This window comes from Brassica oleracea, chromosome C8, assembly GCF_000695525.1.
Source record: "Brassica oleracea var. oleracea cultivar TO1000 chromosome C8, BOL, whole genome shotgun sequence".
In the NCBI taxonomy this organism is placed as follows: Eukaryota; Viridiplantae; Streptophyta; class Magnoliopsida; order Brassicales; family Brassicaceae; genus Brassica; species Brassica oleracea.
Window position 1 is genome coordinate 31,888,853 of NC_027755.1, and position 10,599 is coordinate 31,899,451.

Genomic DNA, 10,599 nt, shown 5'->3' on the forward strand with positions numbered 1-10,599 from the left:
ACATCATGAGAACTCGATAATTCTTTTGACTTGTTTTGAATGATTAAATTAGTATTAATATATCTAGTATATTTATTTCTAGTTTTTGTTTGAAACACCAATTAAATGTCCGAGTGGTATGTGATGAAACTTCATTTTCTTTATCATTTGGCTTTTTCTTGCATGTGACAAATACTGTATTGTATAACATATAAAAACAAAATACTAATAATGTGATTCATAGAAGCAATCATATACATAAATTCATAAAGACTAGAATGTGCTCTTAGAGTTTTCTTTTCTTGCTTTCATTTTTAAATATTATTGACTGAGAGTATTAAGTACAGCAAATGTTGACCCAAAAAGTACGGAAAATCAAACTTGATAGTAGAAAATATTTTCAATACAGAACTATTAATTTCAGATCTGCATTTTTAATAAAAAAAGGTATTAATACAATTTACAAATTACAATAATTAGCTTCTAGCCTTCTCTATATAAAATTTTCAGTCTTTGTTAAAAATATTGACAAAAATATTAAAAAAAAAAATCAAACTTAGAATCCAGAAAATCTGTAAATCTCAAATCAAATCATAGTAGTTGTAGAATTGTTGTAAAAAATATTAATAAAAATTATGATAAATTCTTCACATTATGTATTTAAAAATCAATATTGTTTGAATTTCAAGTCAATCAAGAAGTCATTCAATTAGGCATACATAGGAAGACAAGGACCTAAAAAATTCCAAAGCCTGCATAAGTGAACAGTGAATACCTTCTGTACTTGTGTTCTCTTTCATCTCTATCCATTTGGGTTTTTTTTCTCCATATTTTATTTCATTTGTTACTTTTATAAATGCAATTTAAATTAAAAATATTTTTCTTGATCCAGCTATAAATGCCACAGTTGTCAAAAGATACACCTTCTTTGCTTTCCCTTCACTGATCTCTCTCTCTCTCTTTTCCTTTTCTCATTGTTTTGTTTTCTTCAAATTGCAAAAATCAAGCTTTCTTTCCAGCTTCAGAACAGACTCACCAACAATCTCACCCAACTCTTTTCCTCTCTTTGACCTCTCATTAACTCCTACTTATCTCCAAACCCTATATCTCTATTTACATACATTCACCCTTTTGTGTATCTTATATACTTTCCATTACTCAAACACTTTACTAAAAACTCCATCTTTCTTCCATTTCCTTGTTGTAATTTACCTAAAATCAAGTTCATTTTCTGGGTTTATTTGGTGGGCTCAAAAGCTTAAAATCTTGAGACAAACTTCAATTGCAATTCACCATTAGCTTCACATATCTACTTGGGTTTGCTACAAAATCAAAGAAAGGTGGAACCTTTATTCTTTAAGCGGATGATTAATCGAAAAGTCAAGAGCTTTGTCGCTACATTCTAAGGTAAAAAAAAAAAGATTCTTAATGTATATAAATGTCTCTTTGCTTCAATCATAAGTGATTCTTTTATCCAATGGGTTAAAGAGCTGTGAGTGGGTTTCCTTTTTTAATTGCCGTGGAGTTTAGTTTGGTGATAAAGGTTAGAAATTTAATGCACATAACCTGTTTGTTGATATGCCCGCAATTAATTGCTGATTTTGCGCGTGCTCTTGTCTCGACTCATATGTGTCTTGTTTCTAGTCAAGGTTGTTATGGTTGACAGCTTTACTTGCCAATTTTAGATTCTTACATTCGTCAGTGAATCCCAGTTTTGAGGAAATAGCTTGAAAAAAAGAAGTTACTTTCCCACATAACTTGTAAGATTTGTGGAAGTCAGAGATATTTTAATTTAAGTGTGTTTTCTTGTTTTGCAGGTGGGAGTTTGTGAAAGGTGTGAGTTAAGGGACTAAAAGATGTCATCTGAGAGTCCTTTGAGTAATGAAATGTCAAAGAAGATCTCTTTGTTTGGCTTGACTGATGTGAAACTGTGGGTGTTGGTTTGTTTTGTGGTTGGCACATTCGTGGCTTTGGTTCTCTTCATCTTATACGTATGGATTGCATTCCGCCGCAAATCATCTCAAAAGTTGTTGCCTTTCTGTCAAATACCACGCGTGGCGAAAGATATAAGGGTTGATGATAGAGTTGGGTTTCAAAACCACAGTGAAAATTTATGTATTGCTGATAAACCGACTGATAGAAGCTCAGGGAAGATGATGGCTTACTTGGGGAGAACCAAGTCTAGCGATAATGATAGCATAAGTCAGTGTAGCTCTGTGCATCATCACGAGAGAGCTTACAGTTCTCACTCCGGTGAAGAAGGAAGCTTTGGAACGGCTTGGAGACAGGGTTCCCTTGTAACAGCATCTCCTTTGGTTGGTTTGCCGGAGATATCTCATCTTGGTTGGGGACACTGGTTTACTCTTAGGGATCTTCAGCTAGCCACCAACCGTTTTGCTCCTGAGAATGTAATCGGTGAGGGTGGTTATGGAATGGTTTATAAAGGTACTCTCATCAATGGTAATGATGTCGCTGTAAAGAAGCTTCTGAACAATCTGTAAGTGTTTGTTTGGGGATTATCAAATGTTTATTTGCTTCCTTTGTACCTCTCTGTAGTAATCTTATTATAATTTTGTCTCCAGGGGACAGGCTGAGAAGGAGTTTCGAGTTGAAGTTGAGGCTATTGGTCATGTACGGCACAAGAATCTTGTAAGGCTTCTAGGTTATTGTATAGAGGGTGTTCATCGGTGAGTCTCATTTGCCTCTTTATCAGTCATAATATGCTCCCATGAACTTATTTTCTATTGATGTAATGCAGGATGCTTGTTTATGAGTATGTGAATAGTGGTAACTTAGAACAATGGTTACATGGAGACGCAGGGGAACATAGAACTCTCACTTGGGAGGCACGTATGAAGATCTTAACTGGTACTGCACAAGCGTAAGTTGTTAAGATGTGCTCTTTGCTTCAAATATTAGATGTAACTCTGAAAGGGGATAGTAACATGGTCTGCATTACAATTTTACAGGCTTGCTTATTTACATGAAGCTATAGAACCAAAAGTAGTACACAGAGACATAAAAGCAAGCAACATCTTGATTGATGATGAGTTCAACGCAAAGCTTTCAGATTTTGGGTTAGCCAAGCTCTTAGACTCTGGTGAGAGTCACATAACCACTAGAGTCATGGGCACTTTTGGGTAAGTCTAGAATCTAAACCTTTTTTGGTAATGATGAGAACAGTGTTCATTCTTATGAATGGTCATGTGTATGTGTGTCAGGTATGTAGCACCTGAATATGCTAATACAGGTCTATTAAACGAGAAGAGTGACATATACAGCTTCGGTGTCCTGCTTCTAGAAGCTGTAACTGGAAGAGATCCAGTTGATTATGAACGTCCAGCTAATGAGGTAGAATAAATTTGTTTGAATTTTTTTAATGTTAATTTGGTGCTGAAACATGTGCTTGTCATTGGCAGGTGAATTTAGTTGAGTGGTTAAAGATGATGGTTGGAACAAGAAGAGCTGAAGAGGTTGTTGATCCAAAGATTGAACCAAAACCAGCTACACGTGCCCTGAAACGTGCACTTCTTGTTGCCCTGAGATGTTTAGATCCTGAGTCAGAGAAACGACCCAAAATGAGCCAGGTTATGCGGATGCTTGAATCCGATGACCAACTTTTTCGTGAGGTATGTATCTAATAATAACACCTGGTCCTAATCTAGAGCAATCTTATAAACGAGTGTTATCTTTCTGTAGGAGAGGAGGAATAGAAAGAGTAGAACAGCGAGTATGGAGATTGTGGAGACAATGGAGGTATCAAGCAAACGGCCTGAGCACTCAGAGAACAACCATACTACAAAACCTGAGTAAACTCATGAATAGGAGAAAACATTTGATCATACAATTATTGTTTTGAGTTAATTACTTGTTTTAATATAGTCATCCACCGAGTAAGAGATTTGAGTTGTACAACAACAATGTCTGACATCATAGCAGCAGCACATACTCAGTGTGAGTCAGCCGAGTGGTAATGAGACCAATACTCTTTCACAAGCTTACCGAACAATGAGTTCTCATTCTCCATCAACTTCATCGGCGCATCATACTCCACAATGCGTCCTAATAAGTTAGACAAGATTCAAGATTCAGAACAAAGAACTATGTAAGAAAGGAGTTGAAGTGATGCAAACAACAAACCGTCGCTTATGGAGAGAACCATTGTACAATCCATAACGGTGGGGATACGGTGAGCAACGGTTATGACAGTGCAATCAGAAAACTCTCGCCTTATTGTTTTCTGAAGTATCAAATCTGTGGCGTTGTCTATAGAGGCAGTTGCTTCGTCTAAGACCAATACTCTACTTCTTCTCAAAACTGCTCTTCCTAAGCAGAACAGCTGTCTCTGTCCCATGCTCCAGTTCGATCCATCCTCCACAACTAAACCAAAAATACATCATCATTGTCACCAAAAACATCGAAACTTTTGAGTAATAATAAAGGTTTATGTTGTTACCTAGTGAATCTAAACCGTTCTCTTTTTCTTTAACTACCTCTTTCAGCTGACACTTCCCAAGAACCTGCGTGTAATAAAAACATTAATTTCAACTAGAGTGTTCAACCGGAACCAACCAAAATAGAGAAAGTAGTTTGGATTTAGCTAAGGAAAGATATTTTTAAGAAACCACAATATATGGATATTGTTTGGTATATAAACCGAATAAACCAAACAACCGATAGTATATAAACCAAACAAAACTCAAGTAGATATGTTATTAATATGGTAGCTAATTTCTATAAACCAAAAAAAAAACGAACCAAAATTCCAATTGAACATTCTCAGCCCTTTAGTTCATAGTTTCACATAGTTTTTAGTTTGGCTTACCTCCCAAATCTCAGCATCTGTATGCTGACACAAAGGATCCAAGTTATACCTCACTGTTCCATTGAACAGAGTTGGATCCTGAGGTATGATCCCAAACCTTGACCTCAGATCATGAACTCCTATCTTGGAGATGTCAACACCGTCAACAACAATCTTTCCTCCAACAGGCTCAACAAGTCTGAACAGAGCACTGATCAGAGTTGTCTTTCCACTACCAGTCCTACCAACAATACCAATCTTGTGTCCTCCTTCAAAAACACAGCTGATTCCTTTTAAAACCAATGGGGCCTCTAGTCTGTATCTTATCTGTATATTAACATAATAAGATGAATATTAATCTCATTTTTATGAATAATGTATTTACTCTGACTTGCCTGCAGATCAGAGATTTCAACTCGGCCTGTGACCGGCCAGTTAACAGGTGGTCGCGTCTCTTCTATTACTTCAGGAGCCTCAGGTGTTAAATGTGTGTACTGATTAAGCCTCTCAACGGAGATGATCCAGTTAGCCAAGTAGCACTGGTTCTGTACAGAGTAAACAAGTCCCATATTCAAAGATAACCCGTAAGACAGCGCCATACCGATGAACCCTGCGCAACACGGCACAATACTATTACTAAGAAGACAGTACTGAAGTTATGTTTCTTTCTGATGATGATTCACGCACCGGAGCTAAATGTGCCTGTAGGGAGCAAAACCATGCAGAAAGCAGTGGAGGCTAGAACAATGGCGCTGACTGTTTCAAGCCGCTGGATCAGCCACTCGTTGGCTGCAAAGCTGTGGAGGAAAGGACTAGCGTTTGTGTCGATGAGTGTGAGACTTTTCTTGAAGAACCTCTCTTCTTCATCAAATGCTCTTATTGTTATTGCTCCTGCTACTGATTCTGCTAAATGATTCGCCACCAAGGACTTTGTTGTGCCATTGATCCTCATTAGCTCCTTTGCTGTTTGAAAGTAGTACTTCTGCATACGGATTAAAAGATAAGATTACAGAAACTCTTAACCGGGATGTTCTTACAAGAAAACATGATTTGTCAATAGTAACTAGGCTTGGGTATCCGTATCGGTATCCGATTTTTGGTTTTTTTCACTTCTAGAGATATAGGATCAATCATCCGTTTGGATACTTAAGAAATTTGGTAGGGTTATTTCAGTTTTTGGTTCGGTTTAGATAACAAGGTTTGAGAACAAAAATCGAAGCTAATTCGGTTCAGTTTTTCTGATAACTCAAGTTAAAAATGCATAATCCGGATTTTGTAGGTTAAATATCAAGGTTTCTCAGGATTACAGAAAAAAATTAGATAAACTATATGGGTATTATGGTTATTATTGGATAATTCAGTTTATGAATAGTATTTTAGTATATTTCTCTATTTTAAAACGAGATATAGTTAATATTTATAGATATATAAACTACATTATAGATATTTGGATACTCATTCAATTCTCGGTTTGATTTTGGTTTTCGATTTAAAAAAAAAGGATCTGCTTGGATAATTCCTAGTGTCCGAACCCTGACCTTGTTTTCAATTCGGTTTGACTTGTTTTTTGGTTCCGGATAAATATGTCCATGCGCATGCGTAATAGTAACTTAAGAAGGAAGAAAGAACTGACCTGTAAACGAAGTGCTAGATAAATCATTGGAACAGACACGAACAAGACTTGCCAAGTAACAACAGCTAACACTACAAGACTAAAACCAGTGTTCACTGTAGACGCAACCACAAAGATCAGACCAAAAGGAACGTCAAGATCTACAATGCTCAAGTCAGATGACACCTGCAAAAAGACACAAAACTACACAGTTAAAAGTAGTAGAAAACAAACTTTAATGTTCATCAAGTTATCACCACTTACTTACCCTGCTAAGAATCCGTCCAAGAGGCGTGGAGTCATAAAACGACATAGGCGCTCTAAAAAGAGAGTTTAGAAGATGAGAGAACAAAGAAGTTGATGACCGCATGCACATAACCACAACACATACAGATCGAACCAGCAAGCAGAGAACTGAGATCAGTCCAATCAACAAGTAGACCAAGATCAACTTCAAAGTAGTAACTTGTGGGTTCTCCACGTTTGCAGCCATCCAAGAGTTTTGTAGAATCTGTCCAAGTCCAAACATGACCTGAGCTAAGCTCGCTATGAGGAAGAATATGTAGCCTTTGTTCTGATTCAAGTACTGTATGTAAGGTTTCAACCCTGTGTCTCCCTTCTCTCTCACTTCTTGTTTGATTAAACGACTCGGTTTCAAGACGTTGGATTGAGTGTAAGAAGAAGGTACTTTCTTGATCTCCTTAACCGGTTTGCTAGGGTTCTCTACCGCAAACACTCTTTCTGAACCAGCAGTTTCTCTGTGAGCGTTCACAAGTTCTTGAAAGTCTTTGCTTCTTGCTAGGAGTTCTTGGTAAGTATCAGCTTCAGTGACCTCTCCATCTGACATCAACTAGATAAAGAAGTACAGTTAGCAAACGAGACAAACTTAAAAAAAAAAAACTTGTAGGTCAAGTTACCAAGACTGAATCAAAAGCAGGCAAGAAATCCACTTGATGTGTTACAAGTAACACAGCTTTTCCAGCAAGAGCATCCATAACATATTCCTGCAATCACATCTCATTAGCTTCAAAAAATCTCCAAGAAAGTGACAATGTGAAGTCTTAAATGTTTACTTTGAACAAACTTGTAGCAGTGTGTGCATCAACGGCACTGAACGGATCATCAAGGAGATAGATGTCAGCATCTTGGTAAAGTGCACGAGCGAGTTGAATCCTCTGTTTCTGTCCTCCGCTTAGATTAACACCTCTCTCACCTATCTCAGTTTGGTCTCCATCAGGTAAAAGCTCAAGATCTTTGTCTAGGCAAGACTTTTTAACTGTCCCACGGTAACGATGCTCATCCATTACACCACCAAAGAGAATGTTCTCTCGTATTGTCCCCGTTTGAATCCATGCTGTTTGTGAAACATAGGCTATGGTACCATAGAAATCTATCTGTTGAATGATCAAACAATGTTAGAATCTATAAAGCTTAAGAGGGGATCAAACTAGGCATGCGGGTTCGGTTTAGTTCGGGTTTATTCCATTTGGGTAGTTTGGTTTTCAGTTAGTTCGGTTCAACATAAATCTTACCAAACTTAACCAAAATAAATTTAGGTTCGGTATTTGGTTAGTTCGGTTTTTGAAAATCCTACCAAAAATTTTGATTTCGGTTAGATTGTGGTTTAATTTTGTTAAAATTTTGGATAATTTCGGTTAAATTCGGTTTGTTCGGTTCGGGTTTTTGGTATGGTTTGGGAATATTTTTTTAAAGAAGAAAACCGAAGTAATTGATTGCCAAACCGAACTGAAAACCATATTTTTTTAGAAAACCTACGGAATCGAACCAAACTTCTAACCGAAATTTCGGTTCGGTTCAAAATCCTGGGCCTAGATCAAACAATGACTTACAGTTCCTGAGACACATGGAGTTTCACCAAGAATTGCAGCTAAGAGTGTCGACTTTCCTGACCCGACTTCACCACAAACAGCCACTTTCTCACCAAACTTAACCTCAAGACTCACATTCCTCAAGTTTGGTTTTGTTGAACCTTTCTCCTCCCATGAAAAGCTAGCAGACTTCATCACAATAGCGCTTTGATCACCTCCAGATCTCTTCTTCCTCCGTCTCTCCCCACCTTGAAGCTCAGGAGCTTCAAGAAACGTCGCTATACGGCTAAAGGCAACTTTAGCCTGAATCGTCACACCAATCACATCAGGGATCATTCTCACTGGATCTTGCACCAGACGCAGCGTCGCTACAAACGTGAAAACGTTACTTGCTCTCAACGGAATGTTTAAGAAGTAACAAGTTGCAAACGTTGCAGCAGAGACCAAGACCGGTGATGACCAGAAGAGAACCGCGTTGTAAGCCTTTCTCATCTGAACAGCCTTCAAAGACTTCAACTCTGTGTTCCTAAGCTTCTCTATAACTTTCTTGAAATGTGATTCCCACGCGTATAGCTTCAAGACCTTCATGTTGACGAGAGACTCGTTGCACGCCTTGAGCCTCTCGTCCTGAGCGGTCATGAGCTCGCTTTGGAACTTGTTCTGAAGCTTGGCGATTGGAGCGTTGCAAAGAACAGTAAGGACTATCACAGCTAGTGCTGAAAACGTAGCAACACCAACAGAGTGAAACAGAATCCCGAGCGCTATTAGTAGCTGAAAGCTTGTTGTCCAAAGCTGGTGAAACCAATACGGAAACTCACCGATTCTGTAAGCATCGACGGTCGCGTAGTTCATGATCTCGCTCCCTGAATGTATCAGTCTCGAAGAGGTGTTTAGTCTCAGCTGTTTCTTGTATATAGCTGCGGTGAGGAGAGACCTCACGCGTAAACCGACAAGTCTGCTTCTGAAGTACCATTGTCTCTGGGATAAAGACTCAACACTCTTCGCTATGAAGAGCGACACAGCCAACACAAGACCTTCGTATCTAAACCTCTCGTTGCCTTCAGCAACGAGAATGAAAGCGTTGAGAAGCAAAGGACCAGATGAGACGGAAACAATCTTCATGAAAGCAAAGCAGCCAGAGATCACAATCTCTCTCCAGACACAAAGAACAGTCACTTTCAAGATAGAAGGCCGACAAGAGTTGCCTACTCTCCTCTTCTGGTCGTTGAGATTCTCCTCGAACAAAGAGTAACAAGTTTCCGCACGCTCTTCCTCGCGCAGATTAGGTATGTCTTCTTCCTCCAAGTCTTTAACATTCCCTCTCTTTATCAGAGGATTCAACCACCAGAACGATAACTTGCTGAGCAAGCCAGCTCTTGCAAACTCACTGACCTTATCAAAATCAGTTTTTTCATTGTACCCACCAACGTTAAGAGGCTCATACAAGCTGCTCTCAACAGAATCTTCAAATCTATTGCCTTTATAAGCGCTTAAGAGTAACAACACTGAACCAGGTAGTAGTAACAAAACATCAAGAACCGTCTTAAAGTCTATTTCTTTACCAGAAAGAGCATTGTTCACAGATGAACAGCTTGAGACCAAAGCATAGAAGAAGGAGAAAACAGACAACAATCTCAACGAAGGTTTCTTGATTCTTGTTCCTCTAAGACATACAACTAGGTTGATGAACAGCCATGTAAAGCCTTGAACAGAGATCACTAGCCAGAGAACTAAGGGCTTGTTTGGGTCCTCTAGTAAAACACATACCCCAAAAAATAAATCTAGAGATCCGATGAAACCGTTGAAAAAAGCAGAGACGAGACGAAGGCAATGGAACCGGTGGTTATGTTTGGAAGGTTCCTTGTGAAACAAGCAAATACAGAGAGTTATGAATGAGAGTGTGATGCCGAAACATGTCTGCAGAAACTGGAGAGTGCAGTTTGATGTGTGGTGATCCCCGCAGAACAAGGTCCAGAACTTTCCACTCATTTCTGTTTTATTGTTTCTTTTCTCCCTAATCAAGAAAAATCACAAGAGAGAAGATGAAGAAGATTTATTGAAAAGTCTATGAGAATGGAGAATACGTAAGAAAATAGGACTCTCTTTCTCTGCTAGGTTTCATGATTAAAAGTAAAACTGCAGAACTCGAAATACATGTATTTATTAAATGGAACAAAAGGGAATATTTTTTTCTTATTTTAACCAATATATTCGTTAGTTTGTTTTTCGGTTGTGGAAAATATTTGACGTTTCAAAGATATATCCGAGGAAATTTTTTTCTATAATATATTTAATATGTCATTTTATATAAATTTCACTTTGTTTTTTTTGATGAAAAATTTCACTTTGTTTTAGAGCCGTTCAATATGGCAAAA

General features: G+C 38.1%; 2 protein-coding genes across 2 annotated transcripts; one reads left to right on the forward strand and one right to left on the reverse strand.

The window, feature by feature from the left end:
- Window positions 1–895: 895 nt before the first annotated feature.
- Window positions 896–3,975, forward strand: LOC106311641 (probable receptor-like protein kinase At2g42960). The gene is made up of 8 exons (XM_013748880.1): window positions 896–1,386; window positions 1,797–2,476; window positions 2,562–2,666; window positions 2,738–2,860; window positions 2,949–3,119; window positions 3,201–3,330; window positions 3,399–3,608; window positions 3,679–3,975. The coding sequence occupies exons 2-8, from the start codon at window positions 1,836–1,838 to the stop codon at window positions 3,790–3,792; spliced, it is 1,494 nt and encodes a 497-aa protein (XP_013604334.1). The 5' UTR covers window positions 896–1,386; window positions 1,797–1,835; the 3' UTR covers window positions 3,793–3,975.
- LOC106311640 (ABC transporter C family member 10) lies at window positions 3,774–10,213 on the reverse strand. Its single transcript, XM_013748879.1, has 11 exons — window positions 8,246–10,213; window positions 7,469–7,789; window positions 7,313–7,399; window positions 6,664–7,245; window positions 6,417–6,581; window positions 5,471–5,765; window positions 5,179–5,393; window positions 4,805–5,110; window positions 4,436–4,499; window positions 4,120–4,359; window positions 3,774–4,041 (listed from the first exon to the last, which is right to left on the reverse strand). The coding sequence occupies exons 1-11, from the start codon at window positions 10,211–10,213 to the stop codon at window positions 3,929–3,931; spliced, it is 4,356 nt and encodes a 1,451-aa protein (XP_013604333.1). The 3' UTR covers window positions 3,774–3,928.
- Between the last annotated feature and the right edge of the window lie 386 nt (window positions 10,214–10,599).

Bases quoted from the DNA above. Each gene is read 5' to 3' on its own strand.
- LOC106311641 (XM_013748880.1), top strand. From the start codon at position 1,836: ATGTCATCTGAGAGTCCTTTGAGTAATGAAATGTCAAAGAAGATCTCT. The intron at 3,331-3,398 runs GTAGAATAAATT...TGTCATTGGCAG, and splicing joins ATGAACGTCCAGCTAATGAG to GTGAATTTAGTTGAGTGGTT. The intron at 3,609-3,678 runs GTATGTATCTAA...ATCTTTCTGTAG, and splicing joins ATGACCAACTTTTTCGTGAG to GAGAGGAGGAATAGAAAGAG.
- LOC106311640 (XM_013748879.1), bottom strand. From the start codon at position 10,213: ATGAGTGGAAAGTTCTGGACCTTGTTCTGCGGGGATCACCACACATCA. The intron at 7,400-7,468 runs GTAAACATTTAA...ATGTGATTGCAG, and splicing joins CTGCTACAAGTTTGTTCAAA to GAATATGTTATGGATGCTCT. The intron at 4,360-4,435 runs GTAACAACATAA...TTTTTGGTTTAG, and splicing joins GAACGGTTTAGATTCACTAG to TTGTGGAGGATGGATCGAAC.